At 41.6% G+C, this 23,407-nt stretch overlaps 1 protein-coding gene across 8 annotated transcripts in view; it reads left to right on the plus strand.

Moving 5' to 3' along the window:
* The window catches only part of LOC103315305 (alpha-1,6-mannosyl-glycoprotein 2-beta-N-acetylglucosaminyltransferase), a 43,341-nt gene extending 21,169 nt beyond the window's left edge, over window positions 1-22,172 (plus strand). For 4 of the 8 annotated variants that reach the window (XM_031924816.2, XM_031924819.2, XM_031924817.2 and 1 more), the window contains exons 2-9: window positions 3,766-3,812; window positions 4,413-4,442; window positions 5,629-5,818; window positions 15,634-16,086; window positions 16,445-16,754; window positions 18,717-18,905; window positions 19,932-20,182; window positions 20,269-22,172. In XM_031924816.2, coding sequence (XP_031780676.1) covers window positions 4,436-4,442; window positions 5,629-5,818; window positions 15,634-16,086; window positions 16,445-16,754; window positions 18,717-18,905; window positions 19,932-20,182; window positions 20,269-20,512 — 1,644 coding nt within the window. In that variant the 5' untranslated portion in view covers window positions 3,766-3,812; window positions 4,413-4,435 and the 3' untranslated portion in view covers window positions 20,513-22,172. Of the gene's footprint in view, window positions 1-426; window positions 446-3,765; window positions 3,813-4,412; window positions 4,443-5,628; window positions 5,819-15,633; window positions 16,087-16,444; window positions 16,755-18,716; window positions 18,906-19,931; window positions 20,183-20,268 lie in introns of those variants that run through there. The other 4 variants (XM_031924821.2, XM_032596396.1, XM_032596397.1 and 1 more) reach the window with 2 other exon arrangements.
* Window positions 22,173-23,407: the final 1,235 nt, after the last annotated feature.

The raw sequence follows: 23,407 nt of genomic DNA on the forward strand, positions 1-23,407 counted from the left end.
CCGGCTTAATCGGACTCGGCCTGCGCCGAGTGGCGTACAGCAGCCACTCGCGACAATGGACCATTAATCAAGCCCTCTGCTCTATCCAAATCTCGCAAAAAGCGACAGCGCGCGTCCGCGTTTGAATGAATCGTAAGTACACGGCAAGCAAGGACCGGAAAAGTGGGCCAGGTCGTGGGTGCACAATGCCGAGAAGAGTTAGCGGCGAAAATTTCGGCTGACGCCATTAGGTCCTTAATTAATCACGCGAGCGAGCGAACGCCCGTGTGCTCGGAAATAGAAGAGTATAAGCGTATAACACTCGGCCTACTACACACCAGAGTGCCGCAGCAGCCATTCGGATCGCTCGCTCTTGGCTCGCGGCCAAATATATGCGCCGAATCCCCCGAAAGAGCTGGGGGAGAGAGGAAAAGCCGGATTGATAATTAACGACAGCTCGCGCCAGGTAAGGAGCTGCGACGTCGTTTTTCCGCCGCGTCGATGAGTCTCCTCAGCTGAGCTCGCGAACCTTTTGCGCCGGTAATCGCGCGGAAATGAGATTTCACGCTGCTCTCGGTTAATTACGCGTCGCTGCTCAGCTCTGCGGAGTGTACACTTGGTTCGACTGATTGCGGGAGGTCAATTGCAGATTACATGAATTATTCTGTAATACGCGTTGTGGGCCGAAAGCACGAGCGCCTGCGGCGCGGGATTATTAATAGCGAGTCCGATTGCAGGCTTGAAACGTAAGCCGCAGCGAACGCTTGTGGTGATTAGGGATGTATAAAGTATAATGTGTCAACATATTGGATATATGGAGCACGTGCGCGCCGTAAAAGATAAATAAAAAATATGTTCCTGATTGAAGTCGAGTCATCTGTATAGGCATAGGTTTATGCCCTCGTCTTTATAAGAGCCGCGAGAGCGGTGGCGGGATCATATCTGGAGCGTCTTAGCGCCACTTTATGACTTGGTGCCCCGGTCAAATATGAGAATAGTCGCGCCGCGCCACATACCGCCGATTCCACGAATCCGCGATGTGCGCCTATTTTCGTTCCGCGCTTGTAACGTCCCGCGGAGAGCTCGGATTTAATTATCGCCCCCTAGCGAACGGCTCTTTAATACACTCAACGAGCGATGATCATCAATTTACGATTGTAATAACGGAAAGCCTCTTCTCAAATCGGAGCTCATCAAAATCGCTCATACGCATAATTACACACGCATCAGTCTAGACGATCCTTGAAGAGTGCGACCGGGTGATTCCGTCATCCGCGCGGGAATCAGGCATGAATGATTCCAGTGTATCCATTAAATAATTCCGATCGTAAAGCACACACACACACACACTCGCAGCTTTGTTCGAATCCGAGCGTACATCAGCGATAACGATTCCAAAAGCCGCGTCGCTCTCCGAAACTTCGGCCGTAAATAAACCTCGTCACGCGCAGAGCCCGCAATCTCCGCAGAGATGCGAACAAATATAGTATAACAAAACTCTCTCTATCTGTCAGGCGAAAAATGACCGGTCGAGAATCGATAAGCTCGGGCCGCAGATCCATCTCTCGCAAGATACTCCAGCTTCCGGCCAATCCATCACACGCCTCTCTCGTAAACATTGGACAGTTTCCACACGTGTGTATTATGTACGGCTCGACGAGTCTCGCTCGCGATAAATCAGCTCTGTATACCGCGCGCGACTCTATCGGACGACGAGAGACATCTGTCGCGCGCGCTTCCCTTCGTATCGCGGCATTTTTACGGGGGCGTAGCTCCTTCGAGGAGAGGAAGCGGATCTTTTTTTTATTTTTTATTTTTTATTTTTTATTTTTTATTTTTTATTTTTTATTTTTTATTTTTTATTTTTTATTTTTTATTTTTTATTTTTTATTTTTTATTTTTTAGCTCCCGCCGGGGAGTGATTCATTCGGCGGCTGTATATACTTTGCAGTGTAGTGTGCACAGTTAGATTATTACTCAGTTTCACGCGATTACTGCTATAAAACTCTGCGGCGGCAACAATGAGCGATTAGCCGTTCGATCGCGAGAAGAAGAGGAGGAAGCCTGTAACAGTGCACATCACGCGCACACCGCGCCGCTTACCTGATTAGCGTTAATTCATTATAAAAATGAAAATTGCGTTTGCGGCGAGAACTGCGAAACTGGATAATATATAAGCTACTTCGCTAGATGGAGGCATCAACCCTTCTCTTGTTTCGGCCTTAATTTTATTATAACGCGCGTGTACGGAGCAGTGCAGTGCACTCAGGTATACACGGAGCTTTCGTGCAGTCTACAAGCATACCAAGCGAAGCTTTAATGCGCTCTAAAACGATGTTAAAGTAGGTTTCTTTTGCAGCATGTGGAATCATGTCAGTAGGATACCTATTGGTGCTTTTGAGCTTTTATTCATAGCTATACGGTTTACTTATGCATATAATCTCGATTGTCTTTTTTCTGGAATCAGAAATGGAGCGCTTTGTGTGCGCGGATCCGCGTAATCTTTTAATGCAGATCTAATTTTACGGCTGAACTATCTTTTCTGGCATACTGCAGTTCGACGATGTTCAGCTCTCCTGAATGTATTAACAGGCTCTGGCGCGGCGAGTTTGTTCTAGTTTTGACCGAATAAGGATCACAATCCGAGAAAAAACGCTTTATAAGCCCTGTTTGAACGCGCACTCAGAGAAAAGTAACATTGCAGCAAACATATATGTTAACTATTAACATAGGCATGTTCGATTTGAGCCAATAATAATGCGTATGTTAATAGTTAACGTAGCTATATGTTATATGTCAAATAGCTGTATGTTAATAGTTAACATATGGCTGCCCCTTACGATTTTCCATAGACTTTATGAAGTAATCAGATAAAAATTATTAGAAAACACACTTGTATAAATTTTATTAATTCTGAGTAACTTTGCAGTGATATAACGTCAAAATTCAAAATTTTGTCTTTCATCTGCCTTTTGGGTCTAAATACCAGATCTGACAGTTCTAGAGATAAAATAATACATGTTGATGAAGTTATTGGAAAAATTCACGATGAAAGACAAAATTTTGAATTTTGACATTATATCATTCCAAAGGCACTTTGCATGCTTCCTTAGTTATATTTAGTTGCTTTCGTTCAATTATTAATGATTTATTGATTATTCGTGATAAATAAACCCTTAAGAATATTTTTTGTATGAACGAGGATGACGGATTTTGAGGTTAGGCGGTACGAAAGAAACGTCATCTGCACGCTGCACTACGCACGGTAGCCAAGAAATTCATACTCGCTCGGAAACGCTGAGTCACTTTCCATTTAACATGTACATTCATTAAGTTGAAAAATTGAAACGGTTTAATTTAAATTATTCATCTGCGGGGTCGAATGAATTATTCCGGTCCGAGAATCGGTCGATCGCGTAGGATTAATAAATACAGAAATATATTCGCGCGCATTACTTCGATTGATCATCGGAATATAGCGAGTGTAAAGAGCATCGCTACTACGTCGCGCTCAAGTGATCTATACATAATAAACAAATCCAATAATCGCTTTTCAAAATAAATCAGAGACCAAATCGAACCATGGGAAATTTGCGCGTCCAAAACACACAATGAGTACATAGCAGTGGTTCACGTAACATCCTATTACAGTTATTCAGTACGTGCGAACGCGGTAGAAGAGTCAATAAACCGCGACTCCGTTATTGTACAAGCTTGTTTGAACAACCCGATACATATTAGTGCTAGCGCTTTATTTACATCGCAATTTTGCTTCTGCTGTTTCAGATTGGATGGAAAATGGAGAAGCATCCGATGCACACCTTCCTTTTGAGGTGAGTTTGAAAACTCGGCTATGATAAAAATAATATATTCTTGACCGAATGTGCGAATATCACAACGATACATCGAACACAATATTGCTACATTATTGAAACACGACATCATAAATTATTCATTTTATATACTCGCGCGTGGAATAATTAATTTCGAAATATAGAAGATGATTGCGGTACGGACGTCGCGCTAATGAATGTTTACTTCAGCATTGTAAACACTGCTCATTGCGTGCAACAAGAGCTCGTTTGCAAGCGCGCAATTTAATAAACATTTGCGTAATTCGCAAAAGTTTTCGTTTCTAATTTGAAATCTCGGCGAAAGTTTGGCGATCGCGCCAGAGCATAAAAAAGTATTAAGCTTTACGAAGACTTTTTCTTCCTATTTTGGTTAATCGCTAAACCGTGACTAGTTTGTCAGTACACACACTGTCGTTGACACTGCATATGCTTTCCATTTTGCCAAGCTCGTTTTCTTCTTCGCTGCGATAACCACAATAACTATACTCTCTAATTTAGCGAGAGCGAGCCGCGAATGCGTCCAATTACAAGAAGCAGAGTAATCTTCCCGCCTAATTGACTCTTCATTTCCCTTTCCAGGACCGCCAGTTAGGAAGGTCAGCATGAGAGGTAAGCCGGCCCGTCAGCGTCCTCCTCTTCCCCGAAGAAAAAAAATCTCGGAAAAAATCCCCGACAGACAAGAGACAAGAGTCCGCCGTTGCATTTTTTATCGCGACTTCCGGCGCGCACCGCGCACTCGAAATAACTCCATAAAGACTGGCGCATCGGGAAAACCGTACTATAGCCCCGCGCGGGATGAGAGAAACGCAAATAGATCGTAACAGCCAGAGCGATTAGTGTGGCCTGCTGCAGCCGCCGCCTCGTTTTCGTTTTTTAATTGGGCCGCTTGGCTTCTGGCGTGAACTTGACGCGCTTTGCCGCGCGTGTCGGGGATTAAACTGCGGCGGAAAAATAGACGGCTACTGGGTTCTTCTTTTTTCAGCCGGCAACTGTACGGCTCCCGAGCTATCGGACTGATTTATCGCACGCGCTTTTTTCGCGAGAGCTTTTCGCTCGGCCGCTGAACGTTTATCCGCGAAGTTGCGCGACTATAGTGTAGCTCGAAATAATTCATCGAATCGGGTTCGCCGACCTCTCTCGGGAAGGAGCGTAGGTCGCGCGCGAGAAAAGGAGACGTCAAAACGGCGCTAAAAGAAGGAACACGAGATGTACGCTGGCGTCAAACTCTCTGCAAGCATAGCGCTCCGGGAGCCAACTTCCTCGAAGCGCCGCTGACTTACGATCTCTCGAAACTTGCACCTCTCGCTATACAATCTCGCGCGCGAGCCCGTTTTACTGCCCCGCAAGCTGACTCTCGCGGTGGAGCTTTTGATGTTTACGACACGGCTCGCGTTTATTTATAACTAAATAGGTGCCTTGCAGCGTAGCATCGAAAAATGACCGGCCAAGCGTCGGTTTAAGGCTCGGTGATTTACGCACCGCGAACCGCGAGCCAAATTGCCGCGGGTAAATATTTTGCGAAGCGATTATTAACGGCGTACGAGGACCCGCATTCGCCGCCCGCTGCTGCATCGGTCGCGGAAGTGTGCTATGTGATAGGGGATCGGTCGCCTTTCGGGAAACCAAGTAGCTCCCGTTGATTGATCGCGCGAGTTGCGGCTCGCGGCCGCCGACTAGGAAGTCGTTATATTTTCTAGTTTGAAATTGTTATCCGCGCGGTGTGTAATGCATCACGCTAATCTCTCGCGCAATAATCACTCATTATACTGTGTACATCGAACAAAAAATGACGCAGGCACGGCGGTCGGAGTCGTCGTAGCGCCGAGGGCCAGTCGCGGCTTCCTGGTCAGGACACTGGCCTTCGTCTTCCTGGCGACGTTCCTCTGGCTGCAGCTGCACGTCATCAACCTGACCAGCCGCGACTGGTCGAACCAACCCATCGTCAACGAGAGCCTCTACGCCCTTGTGCCTCAAGAGCTGCACAGGTAAGACTCGCATTATATCTCCTCAGCGCCTCGTTGTCGTCCCCGCCGCCACATTTGCATAAACGCGAGAGCTCGTTTAGCGACAATTCTTTTTTTCTTTCTCTCTCTCTCTCTCTCTCTCTCTCTCTTCCTGTGTTCAACGTCGCGCTAATGGGCTTTTGAGCGCGTTACGCGACACAGGTTTATGAAAATGCGAATACGATTACGAAAATATAACCGATGAGTCGAGCCTTGTGCTTTATCGCACTCCGTACATTCTCGCGCGAGCTGATTTTAAATTATGCGATGCATATCTGGCTAAAAGGCTCTGGCATAGAAGCCGAGTGTAAAAATGCAAAATACATATCCGTTTTTTTGCCATACTCACGCTGCACGCGGCATGCAATTTGTCAGTTTACAACATCGTACGCGCTGCATAGAAAAATGCATCGATTCTCTTTAACAAGTGCATATTCCAAGTACTGGGTGTGTGCGCTAGAACGGGAATCTCGTAATTGAAGGTTGAACTTAAGCTCTGCGCGCCTCGTCGATAATACATATAGTTAGTGAAAACTTGGTAAAGTGAATTTTAATTACTTTGTCCTAAATGCATCCCTTATATATAGTTTCTAGTTCGGCTCGCCCTTTATGGTACAGCCACTTCGGAGTTTCGCTCAAGATTCAAAGCGGTGTGCGCGAGGTTTCCTTCACTTTCTGCGGTTTTCGACACGATATTAGCTGCACAATCTCTCTCGCAAGCTTTTATCATTTTATCCGCAATCCGTTTACTGTACGACGTAACGCGGCTTTACTGCTGGAATCGCGGTAACTTAGGTTTAGAGATGATGAAGGAGGTACTTAGCGCAGATGCGCCTAGATACCTGCACGTTTTTGTAGCTTATTGTATAAAAATGAATTCACAAAAGTGCATCGATTCCGTTGAATAAAACAAAATAAATTTTATTTCCTCGAATACTTCGCACACGATCAATATTTGAAATAAAAATCAGCATAATCCCTGGTAGATATCGATATCAGTTTAAAGCTACAACATACCACATATTACTAGAGATGGGCGAAAAATAGGTCCATTTTTCGACCAGCGATGAAACGCTTTTTCGGACATTTTTTACGCATTTATTGGAGTAAGAGTAGAGCCATGCCGTATTACAAGAAATTTTCAAGCTTGTAAAAATGGATTTCATTGTCTAAAGCAAAGCACAGGTGATAGCTACGAAAGTAGTACGCAAACTAAGTCGGGTCAAAAAAGTGAAAAAATAAGAAAATCACGTAATATCTTCGTATGTCGTGCTTGTATAACTCTAATTGACTGTTAATTGTGTAAACCGTTTGAAAATCGATTAATATCCGTAAGCCTCTTTGAAATTAATGTACGACACAAGGACTAGTATCAATACGAAAGATTTAAGGATAGGGAGAGAAAGGGGAGAAAAGGCGTTTCATCACAAGTTATGACTAGGCTATTTCTCATAGCCATTTCATAGTTTCCAGCCCATTTTAAACATTCGCATTTCTACCAGGGAAGCATTAATAGTTTTAGCGATTTTGCGCTGTTATTGAACCATATAATTCCTGGTAGAAACACACCATTTATAATGCCGTATAATTCCGATTTTGTGTGAATTTCTTATGTCATATACTTGCGTTAGTCCTGATGAATTGATGGATATATTTTTTTGGTTTGATTAAAAACTAGTTGTTAACAGTGCAATATTTTTCACATCAGCTTTAAATTACATAAAACAATCTTACAAAACAAAATTCAAAATTAAGTAGTACGAAAATTATAAAGAAGTTATAAAGTATATAATACACGCTGTGCAATAATCGGCTACTTAGGTCACACGTATCGTAATATACTTTAAATAAGTCAAAATTTTGTGAAAAGATAGATCTCGCTTACCTCGGCTTAGTTCATTTTGCAGCTTATGAAACTGATAAATATTAAAGATATTAAGATACAAACATTCTTCCTCCAACTAAATTTATAGTTCCAATAGATAAAATATTATTTAAATATACAATGTTAATGCTTTTTTAAATATTTTCAATCTCGATTATTTTGCTAAAGGAGCAATTAAAAAATAATACAAAATATTGTGGATCTGAATAAGTTGGAATTGAGTACAGGGCAACTACAAAATAAAAGTTTTATTTATATTTCAATTGTATTATTAATATTTTACAATATGTCAATGTTTGTGATTAATATGTTGCGTCAAATATCTCTTAGACGTAAATTTTCGATCACAAATGGTACAAACTGAACCACAAGTAGCAACGTGTCGTTTCATTGATCCACTCCTTATATATTTTTTACTTTTCGCACCTCATCATTTTAGAAGAGTGCACATCTTGCTCATATTTATATAGATTACGCACTTGTTTACCACATGTTCGTTTCTCATTGTCATGAAACTTTATGTGACGACTCAAATTACTTTTTTCCGCTCAATTTTCCGCGAAATCGATGTGTTTCTTATTTCAAAAACCCAACGACTCATTCCCATTCCTCTTTAATTATACATAATCATATTGATAAACTTTCAATAATAAAACTAGTGTATTATGTACAACAAAGATTATAAACAAAAGAGAAATGAATATTTTATTATTTTTCTAATAAAAAAAAACAAGTGAATGTCTTGAGACTTTATATTTTTACTCTACACCACTTCTTTTAGAACGTTGATTCACCATTTGCATTATTCATACACAGTGTCGTATATCAGAACTCCGAATACCAAATCAATAAAATTATCAGGTTCCAAATCTTATGGATCTGAAACGGATGAAATCGTCGAAAAAGTTTAAAATTATAATTCAAAAATTTTAAATGTATTGTTTTAATAAACATACAATATATGTTAATGAAATATAATTTGAATTCAATATATTTCCAAAAAGTATTTTTACTGCGTTTAAGCAAGCCATCTGCGCAAAGATTGGCAGTACTCGTGTACTATATGCCATACTGATGTATATATATCATTTTGACATAAATTAATAGGGAGGGACTTTAACGACGTGCAACGACACCCCTATAAGAGGAAGAAAAAGTTTTAAGAAAAATCAGTTTTTACATTTTAGCTCTTTACTTGAGAACCGCTCGACGAAATCGTTTAAAATTTTAGCAGCAAATAGCTTTTTTTATGGTTAATCACCAAATAAAATTTTGAAGCATTTGACTGCATTGTTTTAGAGATATGAGGAATCAAAAAATTTTCAAAAAAAAATTACAACCTTGATATCTTAAGAACCATAGGGGTTTGAAAGCTGCGCAATAAACTTAGCCAAGACACATAAAATATCTACTTTTTCCCAAAATCTCAAGTGCAATAAAGCCTTTTTACTTCCGTAATCGAGGCACAAAAAAAAACTCATTTTTTCAGTTTTCGATTTTTTACTGAAAAAATAAGTAGTCAAACACTTGAAATTTTAATGGGATATAGTTTGACACGTGACCCATCGACATGATTTTTTTTCGTGAGGTTATGATGTTTAGTTTCAGAGATATGAATTTAAAAAAAAAATCACCTTTTTCATTTTATCTGCCGAACAAAGCGGTCGATCCCGAGGACCAAACGGGGAAAAGTACATAATTTTATTCTCTTTCAAATGCATATTAGCTGAATTGTTTGTAACGATGGGATGATTGAAAAAAACGCAAAATAGTGTTTTTCAAAAATAAAAAATTGGCCATAATAAATCGTTAGAAAAATAAAAAATAAATGTTTTTCCCGAATTTAGAATCCAAAAATATACGTGCATGTCAAATTTTATTGATATTGACCGAGTAGTTCCAGAAATATTACGGTATACACACACATACAACACACAAATCCATACGGACATTTTCTAAAAACACGTGATTTGAACTTCTAACACACCAAAAAGTATTTTCTAGAAGTTTTGACGAAACTCAAAATTTTACTATTACAAAGCTTTATCTAGTAGGAAGAAATATTTATAAAAAGAATTAGTACACTGCATATTTGAACGATATTTTATCTGTTGGAACTGTATGTTTAGTTGGAGGAAGCTACGTGCCAAAGTATTGTCAGCTTTTTTTTCTAGGGGCGAAAGTAAGCCCTAGAAAAAAATATTTTTGCCTCAGATATATGTATATATGAATGTGTACGTGTGTTTATATGTATATATGCACAAAAAAACGCTAAAAAGGCCTTTCGCCTCAGGCTTGAAAAACTGTACTTTCACTCAACTTTTTCGTAGGCGAAAAGCACGTTTTTGATGCAAGTGTTATGAAATAGTATTTTTTCAATTTTAAGAAAATTTTGAAAAGTTTTTACCCAGTTTTTTAGGTTCAAAAAGTGGCATTTCAATCGAAAGTAGAAAAAAATACTACCTATATGCAATACGGGACGAAAGTATATTATCCCTCGACTGATTACCGCCATCGTGAGAATATTTTTTCCTCGGGTAATTAAACACACCCTCGCGAGAAATCTACTAGCTCGGGCACCAAACCCACCCACGGCAAAAATCTGCTACTTTCGCCCCTTGTTGCGAAATGTACTATTTTTGTCCGCTCTTTTAAGGCCGGTCAAGAAAAGGCCACTGTAGGATCGCTTTTTAGATCTAATAAACACGAGAATCGTGTATGTGTTACAAAAAGTTTTTTTCTCCACACCTTCACCGAAAGTACCACATTCCCTCCCAGGCGCCTGGAGAGGAATGTGCATTTTCAGTGCTGGTGTGAAGAAAAATAATGTATGCACCCTGGGAGAAAAATTGAACAGCTCATACCTCGTGTTTGACAATTTACACGAACTATAGACTGTCCAAGTTTTTTCCTCCCTAGGCAGGTAATATATTATTCCTCCTGCTGCTATGAAAAATTCGATTTTCTATTTATTTTAAATGCATGAAAAGTGTCGTTTTTCATTCAAATTAATAGGATATACTATATGCAACTAGGGGAATATTAAGCAGGGTTTCAAATCAATCTTTTTTAATTTTTTATCCATGTTTATTGTTTGTATTAAAAATATTTACAAAGATGAAAAGTTAGATAGAAATTCGAACAAATTCCAAAATTAAGTTAAACAAACATTTTTTTATAACACGTGCATAAAAAAGACCATTTTCGTAAAACGTATAAAATTAGTACATATCTACAATTTACAACCAGGCAAATCCTGGACAGAAACGAACTTTGCCAGATTCTCTATGGCGGCGTAAGTCAGATGATCCGAGAAAATCTCGCATAGGTGACTTTCAACCGCGCAAATCCGGCGCAGCTTCTTTTCAGCCCTCTCGAACTTCGCCGAGATGTAATCATTGTAGATATGGTACTGGTGCTCGATGTAGCGCGACTTGAAGGACGCCAGAAACTCCTCGTTCCTGATGAGCATGCTCAGTCTCTCATCGCTCGCCGCGAAGATGAAGAACAGCGTCACGTCGTTGTAGACCTTGAAGTTCCTCATCCTCTGCAGCTCCCGCTTGCAGGCTACGTAGTGCTCCTGCATGTAGGGCGTCCTTTCGATCAACCGCTCGTCCTGCTCGTAGATCTGCATGCCTTCGGCCAACCTTAGCGCGGCCAGACGCCTGATCATCTGGCAGGCGGCCCCAGTCGCCTGCCGCTTAATCATTTGGAAGGGCGTGCGGCCGACGTCGTCCTTCGCGAGCGGGTCTGCGCCGCGCAGGAGCAGAGTTTTAATCTCCTCCTCTCGGCCCTCGTTGCACGCGAGGTGCAGAGCCGTCTGGCCCGACGGCGTCGGCTGCTGCAGCTCGGCGCCCTTGGCGAGGAGCAGCTCCAACACGTCCAGGTTGCAGCGCCCCGTCACTGCCAGGTGCAGCGGGCGGAGGCCGTCGCCGTTTCTCGCGTTCACGTCGGCTCCCCGCTCAATCAGCAGCTTCGCCTGAAAAGGACAGAAAGTGAATATTTAGCACGCACAATTGGCAATAAAAAGTTGACGCTCGAAAGGAAGAGTCGGGATCGACAAGAAACTTACCATTGCCGACTTGCCGGTCCGCAGCGTGCTGTGCAGCGGCGTGTTCTGGAAGATCCTGTCCCTGGCGTCGAGCGGGACAAGCCTCTCCAGTAGCCACCTGGCGGTACTCACGCTCTCCGAGCGGGCATCCGCGGCGAAGTGTAGCATCGTCTTCCCGGTGTAGTGCAGCAGGGTCGTGTCGACCTCGGGCTGTGCCAGTAGCAGCTCCGTCAGCTCCTCGTGGCCCGCGCCAATGACCGAGTGCAGGTAGGTGCGCTGCATGTTGTCGGCATGCGTGAGCTCGTGTCGGGTGCCGCGGTTCAGCATCTCGAGCACCAGGTCAGCCGGACAGCCGGCGACGAGGGCGTCGAACAGGACCGTCCGGTCCTTGGCGTTCCTCGCCGAGAGATCGGCGCCGTGGTCCATGAGCAGCCGGGCCAGGGACGCGTCGAGCCGGTGCACCGCCACGTGCAAGAACGTCGTCTGCGCGTCGTAGTCGTAGTACTGCCGCGCCTCGCCGCTTATTAGGCTGGTATCACACCGCTCGTTCACGTCGGCGCCCCAGCGAATCAGCAATTCGGCCGCTTGGTGGTCATGCCACTGGAGCATCGCTAACCACAGCGGTGAGGGCGTTTCTGTTCTCCGACTGAAAAGCGAAAAAAATTATTTTAATTTTAGTTTGCAAATGCTAACTTTTTGATTTGAAAAATTTGTCCGCCTTGAATAATTACCTTAGGTCCCGATTGACGCTCGCCTTGTGCTGCAGCAGGATCTTCATCATCTCGATGTTGTTTTTGGCGATTGCGGTGTGTAGCGGCGTCCTGCCGTCCTCCAGGGCCAGGTTAACGTGCGACGGATACTTCGAGAGCAAAGCCTCCACTCCAGCCAAGTCGTTTATCTCAACCGCCAAGTTGAGCATGTTGAATTTGTTCTTCAAGTTGGAATTCATGATTCACTCTTTGCCGATCTAAGTATAATCTCGAAACAAACTTGCGTTCTACTGCGCTAAACAGAGTCACTATGAGAACTTATGAATCTGCCTTTGGTCGGACTATTTCTCTGGGAGCAGTGAACCTTTCCGGAGGGTGTCGATTTTCGAACTGAGAACAAATCTTTCGTGTCGAGTGAGTGCCGGCATGGAAAGCGGAAAATGCATAGGTAGAGGGGATGAAAAATTCGTACCATCCCCTCTTAGGGTAGAGGACAGGTATGCGCTTTTACCGGCGAAACACCAATGACCCCCATGGAGGTGGGGCTAAGGCGGAGCAGGTATAAAGTGCGGCTTGACGGGAAACCGAAGATGCATCAGGCTGCATACGAAAGAGGGTTGTGAAATTTTATTATATTTTTCGGAATGCCGACTCCGGGTGCCCTATAAATTAAATTGGGGACTAAAACTTTGACCCGGCTTTAAATATCTGCGGATTACTAGCCTGAAAACTCTCCCCTAAATAGAAATTCTGGCCTAGACAGTAAAACTTTCCTTCTGCTCTAGTGTCTAGGTATACATATGGGGAATTTTACGGGAAAAATACACTTATTTTCTAATAGTACCTGTTTAAAACAATGCAAAATCACGTTCCAACACTGAAAAAGTAATGCTGTTCTCTTATTCGCTGAAAACTAGGCATTGTTCAAGGGTATGTACTCAAGGGGCTGTTGGAGGAGCAGCCGAACGGTGCCATCGCAACGTCCAAGTGCCGCTGCGGTCAGGTGGAAAAAGCCCAATTGAACAACAAATACAACAGAACTGCGTACTTGAGATAAAAATCTATCTTTACCGCCCTTCCTTTTATCTTGCAGTAATAGTAACTTGTGCAAAACATGGTATTAAGTGCATATTTTCGACGTAGTATTAGAATTACGATATGACCTACCAAGGCACGATGACTGTATATAAATTTAAGATGGCCGCTTGTTCGGCTGTTCTGTTGCTGTAACGTAATTCCAATACTACCTCGAAAATATGTACTCAGTGCGATGTTTTGCACAAGTTATTATTACTTCAAGATAAAAGGAAGGGCGGTAAAGAGCGATTTTTTTCTTGAGTACGCAGTTTTGTTGTATTTATTGTTTAATCGGGATTTTGCCACCGTTCGGCTGTTCCTATATATGTATATATATATGTGTGTATGGGTGTGTGTGTGTGCGTATATGTGTTTGTGTGTAACTTTTGACCAAACCAAGCATTTTTCGTTTTTAAGCCTTTTTTCTCATACTTTTGTTCTGCCGATATACATTTTCTGTTTGTGCCCTCATGCATTCATGCCGTTGAACAGTGGCTATTTTTCGGTGAATTTTAGTGGCCCAAAAAACAGTGTCTTAAAACACTTTTTCAGTGTCGAAACTTGGTTTTTCATTGTTTTGAACATATAGAATTATAAAACAAGTATTACGAGCTTGTGGGAACAATTTTTTTCGCCGTTTTTTGAATTTAAGAACGATTATTTTTCCCGTAGAATTCCTTATATACAAGCTGGTCGGAGGTTGGACCCGTTATAATAACCCATCATTCAACAGTTTATTTTTGCAATATTATATTAAAAAATTTATGAAAATTGATCAAAATTTGGGATCAAAATAATGACTGAGAAGAAGCTGCGCCGGATTTGCGCGGTTGAAAGTCACCTATGCGAGATTTTCTCGGATCATCTGACTTACGCCGCCATTGAGAATCTGGCAAAGTTCGTTTCTGTGCAGGATTTGCCTGGTTGTAAATTTTAGATATGAACCAATTTTATAAGTTTTATGTAATTGCGCGGCTACAGTGGTTTGAAAAATGTTCTTCAAACTTGATTTTTGAATTTTTTCAAATTTCTCAGTAACTTTTCATCTTTGTAAATATTTTTAATACAAACAATAAACATGGATAAAAAATTAAAAAAGATTGATTTGAAACCCTGCTTAATATTCTCCTAGTCGCACATAGTTCTATACAATCAATTTGTATTAAGAACTTATTAAAATACCTATTTTCAGAACCTATCCCCTTATTACTATTAGAATTGATGATGAAATTTAATTAGCAACATCTCTTAGGTATATACAAAAACTTATAAGTATATTGTAGATTCTTTCTCACGCTTTTAAGTGAAAGTTTTTCAAAACGTGCATGAAAAAGGCCCGTTTTCATGCAACTAAAGTAAATGGCAAGCTGTTTATTTCGAGCGTGCAGGAGGGAATAGCCATTCTCTCCTGCCGCAGCGATGGCGCTACTGAAAAACACTGGAAATGAATCAAATTTTTGAAAATTTTCGAAAGAGTGTGTCTTACAACTTGAAATGCACAACTTACCATCCACTTTATATGCATAAAAATGATTGCGCTGCATGCCAACGACTACTATAACCAGACGAAAGAAAATATATCCATCAATCACACATCAGAGTACTAACGCAAGCAAATGACACAAGAAAGATACTTCGAAATTACGCAAATACAGAATATCACGGCATTATAAATAGTGAATTGTATGCTTCTAAATGGGTACTTCGATGCGCCCAGTTCAATAACAGCGCAAAATCGGTAAAACTTAATGGATCGATACTTCTTGCTGATTTCTATTCTACTATCATTTTCCATACTGCTATCTGGATGGTAGCACCTATACAATATAGGCAACCATTTCATCAATTTTAAAGTATTTTAAGTACTTGGAAGTACACCCAGTTGAAAAAAGCGATGTCATCGAATGAAGTTATTTTATGCTTCAATTTGTTCCAACCGGGGCCAACTGTCATTGTAATAATTGTAATAATGCCCATTGAGAGCTAATAAACATCTGTCAATATAGCGCTCATTATTCCCGAGTGCGATATGAAAAGCTTCACTAATCATTGACCAATGATCTGCACCCCACAGGTTCTTGAAGGAGCGTCGCAACGGAACGCTCGGCCGAGGTTCCGGTAACGGCACCAACGCGTCCAGCAGCGGCAACGGCGCCGAGGAGCTGAGCGAGCGGGAAATCGCGGACATCCGGCGTCAGATCGAGGCCGTGAACGCGGAGCAGCGCGTCCTCAACGAGGAAGCCTTCGGACCCCTCGCTCCCGACGCCCCCGTGATCGTCGTCCAGGTGCACGACCGGCTGACCTACCTGCGCCACCTCATCATCTCCTTGGCGCAGGCTCGCGGCATCGAGCAGACGCTCCTCGTCTTCAGCCACGACGTCTGGAACCCCGACATCAACTATCTCGTGCAGAACGTCGACTTCTGCAGAGTCATGCAGATTTTCTACCCGCACAGCATACAGACGCATCCCAAGTCCTTTCCCGGCGAGAGCCCGAACGACTGTCCGCGGAACATACGCAAGGAGCAGTGAGTATACTGCTTTATTGTCGGGTTCTCGCCGTGTTTGCTCGGAGCGCGCGTGAATCGTGTCGGACGTGCGGTGATTCGAATCGAGGCGGATCACGGGCTTATATACGCAGTCGCTTTGAAGTTATGAGCCTGCGTATCAGCCTCTAATGCAATTATCGGCACGTGCGCGGAGCTGCTAATAAAAATGCTCGCGGGTTTCTAGGCCTTTGCCGGCCGCGCGACAATTTCAATGTGCGCATACAAGAGCGTACCGATTTCCCGTAGCGAGAACAACGCGCGGATTGATCCGATGTCGAACTGTATTTCGCGATCGTTACCGGATATCTCCGACGACAAATTTTTCTCTGAAACACAGGGCCTTGAACCTGGGCTGCACGAACGCCCAGCACCCGGACCTCTATGGCCACTACCGCGAGGCCAAGTTCACCCAGACGAAGCATCACTGGTGGTGGAAGGCGAACCGGGTGTTCGATCGGCTGACGGCGACGCGCAACCACACCGGCATGGTCCTCTTCCTCGAGGAGGACCACTACGTCGCCGAGGATTTCCTCCACGTGCTCAGGCTCATGGAGCGCACCTGCAAGCACAGCTGCGAGCGCTGCAACGTGCTCTCGCTCGGCACCTACCTCAAGACTTACAATTACTACGCCGACTTCAGCAAGAAGGTATATCGAGTTGCAGCCAATTCCGTGTGTTACTATTCGTTTTCGTTTCTGCAGTTTTCCACGCTCCTCTCACGCACATAGCGTCGTTGGTGACCTTGGTGGCAAAATTAAAAAAAGGCCTTCGCCACGCTGTAAAAAATTCGCAAAAAACTGAAACTTTCCTACACCTCCGCACGCGAAAATTTCCACGCGAGAGAGGGGAGCCTAATTACTCCCCGTCTGTAAAATTCAGCGTCGAGAAACGAGGCTTTACATTCGAACATTGGGTAGGATCGATCCTGAGCGCGCTGTGTACGCCCACGAGGACGATTGCGAACTTGCCATTATACACAGGCCGAAACGCAAACACACCGACTGGCGCACCCCCACAACCGCAGGCTATAGCGATCTCGCCGTGCGCCCTCACGCAGCACAATGTTCCTCGAAAAATCGCACACGCACACACATGAGCAGCAGCGGCGCATTATGCATGCACCTCGTACCAACACCCTTTCTTACACTCGTCTCTCCTCTGCGCAGCTTACTTCCGAGGAGAGCAGCATAAGCTCTCTCTCTCTCTCTCTCTCTCTCTCTCTTTCTCTCGACACATAAATACCGTCTACCTGCGTTAATTCTCGAATATATGGTGCGTCAGGGGTGGAGTTAGACGGTCGAAGATGGAAGGCGGGGTAGGGGGGGGAGCTGTCGTAAAATTTACCCAGGAAATTTCCCGAAAGGACAATAAACCTCAGGTCAGAGAAATGAGGACATAACAATATAAATATATTTGCACTTACGCTTCTTCGAGTAGTAATAACAATAACAATAAAACTATGGAACTAAGTTTTAGTTTAAAAAAATAGAAATTTGCAATGAACAACACAATCCTTGCATGGACATAATTATAATCATTGATTATTAGCAACATAAAAAAATGCCAAATTATAAGTAGTTATACTGTAGGTGCTTAAATTGTCATAATTATGGTGGACCCAATTTCTCTCACTTTACTACATCGATTTAAAAAAAAAATCACCAAAATCTTTGCGCCGCGCTCGATTTGAAGCGTCGATTTCAAGTTTTGTACTCTATCCCACTCCCCGCAGATTTGACGCGCCGAACGCTACCGCTATAGTAGTTATACCGCAAACACTCTTGATCTTTGGCGTTTAGTATCTCAGCACCTATTTGGCCAAATTTTTTTTAAAAGAAACTTTTTTTATCGGTAGCCAAATCCGCTTCAAAAATTAATTATTTACAATATTGCGTATTATAGTTTAGAGGTATAAATTAAAAAATATAAGCCTGGCACGAACGCAAAAATGCCGTAAATTTTTTCGCGGGAATTAATTAACAATTCATTTTGCAAAAACTATCAGGCCAATCAAACCGGCCTTTGGCTTATTGTTTCATACTGTAATAAGGTTCTTAAATCCCAATTTATAGCGTGATTGGATGATTTCTTATCTGCGAAACAAACGCTTTAAATAACCTCATTTTTTAACTACTTTTTTTGCATTTATCGCCATTTTTCAACGAAAAAATGGAATATATCGATTTGAAACCAATTCTATCTTGCAGAGAATTTCATAAAGAACCAATTCGTAAGCATTCCTTTTTTCTCTATCTTGCATAGTCAAAGAGTTATATTAAGAAATATCGGAAAAAATTTTGTTCGCGCAATTTTTGCGTTTTTTCGCAGTTTATGATTTTTCCTGCAAATAGCACAACTTGTTCGAAAACCAATATCTAATCTACGTCGCGACACAGCCACATTTCAAAGGTTTAGGGTCTAATTCTCCTGGACTAATACTTTTTGCATTGTTTTGTCGCATCGCGCTCATCCCCGGGAAAAGAATATTGATGCGTCTCCCATCCTTCCGAAAGCGCGGTTTACACACGCGCTTACGTTGAACAGCTATAAAGTAGAAGGAGGGACGGTAGGTTGAAAATGCGACGATTTTTTTGTGATGACGCCCGCAGAAGGAGCTGCTGAGGGGTCTGAAAAGGCAGGAGACCGCGAGCGCTGGAAACAGTCTTGGCAGGCACATGCAGGAGGGTGGACTGGCGGCCGCCGCCACCTCCTCCTCCGCGAATTCCGGCCAGCAGGTCGTCGCTGCGCCTTCCTGGGCCTATCAGCTCCTGCCCGGGCTCTATCAGCACTACCAAAAGGTTCTACCTCTCACTTCTATGGACTTCCCATAATTTATATTATATATCTATTATATAGTCATTTTTATATTGTTGTATACTTTGTCAGCATTGTTTTCTTTTTTGATACTTTGATTAGCTTTGTTAAATACGCCGATCCCTCGCTGCATCAAGTAGATCTTGTTTTTTCTTTGGTATAATATGCGTGCCTGTGCATACTTCGATGTTTATATACTTTCGTTTGATGGTACGCACGGCGTTCCTCTAGCGGGGAAAATTACCACACATGGCTGTCCGAAGTGGCATCAATCATGCGGGATCAATCAAGTCGGGGAATGTGCGTCTCTCGATGATGTTTTTCCCTGTGTTTTATTTGATGAAGTAAAGAAAGTGCATGATAATTTTTGCATTTTTTGTAGCCTTCGATCGTAGTTGTGTCCTGTGACCCCGAGTAATCCCTTGAAATTTCATATTCTTTTATGCGTAACACACAGACTCTTGCACTTTCAGATACTGATTGATCACCGGCCTGTTTATTCGAACGAATCTTTCCAAGCTTGATTGATTATTATTAGACCCTCTTGGATCATTGACTTGCCTCCACTTGCGCGCGGTATAATTTTATGCTTGCTTTATGTAGATTTGACTTTTTTATCACTTTGACAATTTTATCCAGCTCTCGAATAATAGCCCGATGGTGAGCTTCGCTACCCATACGGTGTATATAAACGCATCAAAGTGTGCAGCATTCTAAACGACAGCGAATTATCGCCCGCGGCGCATCTTCGCATTACTCGTTCATTATCACGATTGCTGACTTTGACGAGTTGTCGAGCGCGCATGATCTAGGTGCACAATGTATACTATATCGTAATGCGTACCACTACTCTAGCTTGCGTAGCGATATTATACTTGTATTTACAATCGATAAGCCGATGACAGACGGTCGAGATTCCCGAGCAATATCGAACGCACTTTTTCTCTCTCTCTCTCTCTCTCGATTCGGAAAAACAATGTAAAATAACGACGGCCAATTGTCGCCCGCAGGCGGAGGTGATACCGTGGATCTCGAGCAAGCACAACATGGGAATGGCCTTCAACCGGGCGACGTGGGGCAAGCTGCGCAAGTGCGCCGCGCAGTTCTGCTCGTACGACGACTACAACTGGGACTGGAGCCTGCAGCACGTCGCCCAGACCTGTCTTCCGCCGAGTCGCGGTGCCGGCGTCGCGCCGCGACTCGACTCCGGCCTAATCACCATGATGATGCGCGCGCCGCGCGTCTTTCACATCGGCGAGTGGTCGGTGCATTTAGTATTATCTATACTATTAAATTTATGCAAGTTTTGCCATGAAAGTTGCTAATGTAAATTCTACGCTTTTCCAGCGGGGTGCACCACAAGAAAACGAACTGCGAGTCGACGACGGTGATAGCCAAGGTGCAGAACGTCCTCAAGTCGGCGCGCAGCAACCTCTACCCCTCGCAGCTGACCCTGATGGTCGCCTCGGTCTCGAAGAAGACGAAGCTGCGCAAGGGCAACGGCGGCTGGGGCGACGTGCGCGACCACGAGCTCTGCCTCAACATGACTCTCGCGGCCGAACCGCTCATGCCGCCCAGTGGACTGCTATAAATATATGTGTGTGTGTGTGCGTGTGTGCGTGTGTGCGTGTGTGTTTGCGTGCGCGCGCAAAGACGCTTTCCGCGCTAGTGCAGCGTGCGTAAGAAACGAATAAAAATACTGACGACGCGTGCAGCGTTTTCAAATGCATTTTCTAGTCAACCCTGCGTGTATGTGCAATGGTAATATGCGTACGTGCGAGTGATGTGTGCGTGCAGAGCGGAAGAAGCTGCTGCTAGACTCGGATCTTTTAAATTTTTAATGACGAGTTTGTATAGCTCCGCTCTATATAATACGACGAGCATTCTTCGCGTTCGTTTATTTTTTTGAGGTTATATTACGCATATAAATACTTTCGACTGTGATCTTCTGGATCGTCGTAAAAATTTTAATTAGGCGAGAAATCGCAGCGATTCGCATCTGTCGTTTTACAATGTTGCGAAAGAAAATACTGCTCTTCGATGACGCGCTGTATAGCATCTCTCGAATATTGTACATAATGCCTGCAGTGATTTGTATTTTTATTCTTCTCGTATATGGTATCTATTACGTGCTTATAGTTATTACTGAACGACCGCATGAAAAAAAAAAACGCCTATCTATCGTATGTATGAAAAAATGCCGATTATCAAGCGTATATCAATAAAAGGCGAGAGAATGAGGTAAGGGATTCGTATTCGCGATAATGCTAAGTGACAAAGAATAGCTGACTACTGCGCTAATAAAATAAATAGGCATTATTGAGTAGTTGAAATATGTTACATGCTTGCGATCTTCAACGTAATCATCTGCCATATTTTTTGTATTTAATAAGATCTATATAATAATGACGCTTCAAACCGACAAGATCTGCTAAATGAATTATTTAAAGATCGTGCATACACTAAATTCGTTCGACATCGTACATTGTTGATTTATGATGTTTAACATCACGATATTATATTATACTTCATATTGCGTTCGTGAAGAATTTTAAAACTTTTAACCCTATCACATATATACACGTATAGTACTTTATTATAAAGACGTGCGTTTTTAGGTACTAAATAAAAAATTATTTCTACAAATTTTGTAAACGTTATCTTGTTTGCGGCTGATCGAATAGCATCATTATTTAGAATAATGTTAAACGTCGCGGATCTCAGGAACTTGCTTTTTTGATCCAAGAAGCTCTTGATGCTGTGAAACGTCTTAAAATAATAACGTGTTCTCGATAGTTCTTTATTATAAATTGCCTTTTATAAAGCGCAAGAAGATATACACTAAAAAATTTTAAATAAACAGTTGCATTCAAGTGGAAAAATTATCCTTACTATTAAAAAAAATGCAACTACTAGTTTATTATTAGTGCAATATCATTATTGTTATTATAAATCCAAAGAGTATCAATTTTTGTTTGACAAATCAGTGAAATTCGATTAATCGTAGGATACTCAGAGCGTGATTAGACTTTTATAAATAATATGAACAAACAAAATAATGTTCCTCGACACGAGATATTTTAGAAATTTGTTTTCTTGCATCATTGAGTGTTTTGCATTTTCTGTATAAAAGTGATGCAAAGTCGACTGTAATTTTTGTTGTTGTTATATTAAACAATTTTACACCAGAAACTGGTTTGATTAAACAACATTAAAATATAAATAAATTGTTTTAAATATCAATCATGAAATAAATTATGGTTATACATCTGTCCCTCTTATTACAAAATTATAGATTTATGCTTCTTTCACTCTACTAATGCGATTCTTATTATTTATTTTATGTACATACAGATGAAAGTGCTTATGCTGCTGTGTTTCAATAATTGAAAATAAAAGCGATAGGTCATTATATTATATTATGAATAAAATATGGGTCATTGATAATTTATTTATTTATTTAACCAGTACAATAATACTACATGTTTGTCTATCTAGCTATAGATAACAGTTGCATATCCTATAGAGGCAAAACAAGTTTACCTGTACATAGGGCCGGTTTACAAAACTTAAACTTAAAACTTACATACTAATACTAAAACTAAACAATTCAAGATTTGTTTTTATAAAACTAGTTAACGGTGTTATAGCCTTTATTTCAAATTACATTTATATTTAATGAGTTGCTTTATAACTATATTTGATATTTTTAACCAATATTTTTATTTTCCTTTTTATCGTTTTCTTATTGTTTGATATAACCTTAAGTTCATTAGGTAGGTCATGAAATAGTTTAATAGCTATTATGTAACTATTCTTGTTACTTATCGCTTTTGTTATTCTAGGTAACAGAATGCTCGTATTTCTAGTATTGGACTTACTTGTCTGATATAGTGCTTTTAGTTTGGAATGGTGATAATATAACGCATCTGTATAAAAAATTCTATGTTAGGAGGGTAATTATTGTTAAGAAAGGTATTTTTGCTAATAGTTTTTATAAGTCTGGTTTGCAGCCTCTGGAGTAGGTTCAGACAATTTTGATACGCACCTCCACATGCAATAATTCCATAAGTTGCTATACTGTGGAATAGTGCATGATACAGGGTAGTTAGTACGTTAGTGTTCGTAAAATTAGAAAATTTGGCAAAGATATAGTTTAGATATTTTGTTTTGTTTATTATATACTTAATGTGTCTGCCCCATTTCATGTTGTAATCAAAAATTAGGCCTAGGTATTTACAGCTTTCTACTCTTTCTATTAAAAAGTTTTATTTAATTACAATGAAAATATAAATAACAAGTATACGATCTTTACTAGACCTCAAAATTCTTGGTGCTTAATTAGATGCTTAATTAGATCTGGTAAAATATTTGTCAATTTAGATTTTTTGCATATATTTTATTTGCCTTTATGAATTTTTAATAAATTTTTAATAAATTCAGTTGTGAAATATTACAACCTTTTTGAGTGAGGTAAGTAATTAGA

The sequence above is a fragment of the Nasonia vitripennis genome, chromosome 2 (assembly GCF_009193385.2).
Source record: "Nasonia vitripennis strain AsymCx chromosome 2, Nvit_psr_1.1, whole genome shotgun sequence".
Lineage (NCBI taxonomy): Eukaryota > Metazoa > Arthropoda > Insecta > Hymenoptera > Pteromalidae > Nasonia > Nasonia vitripennis.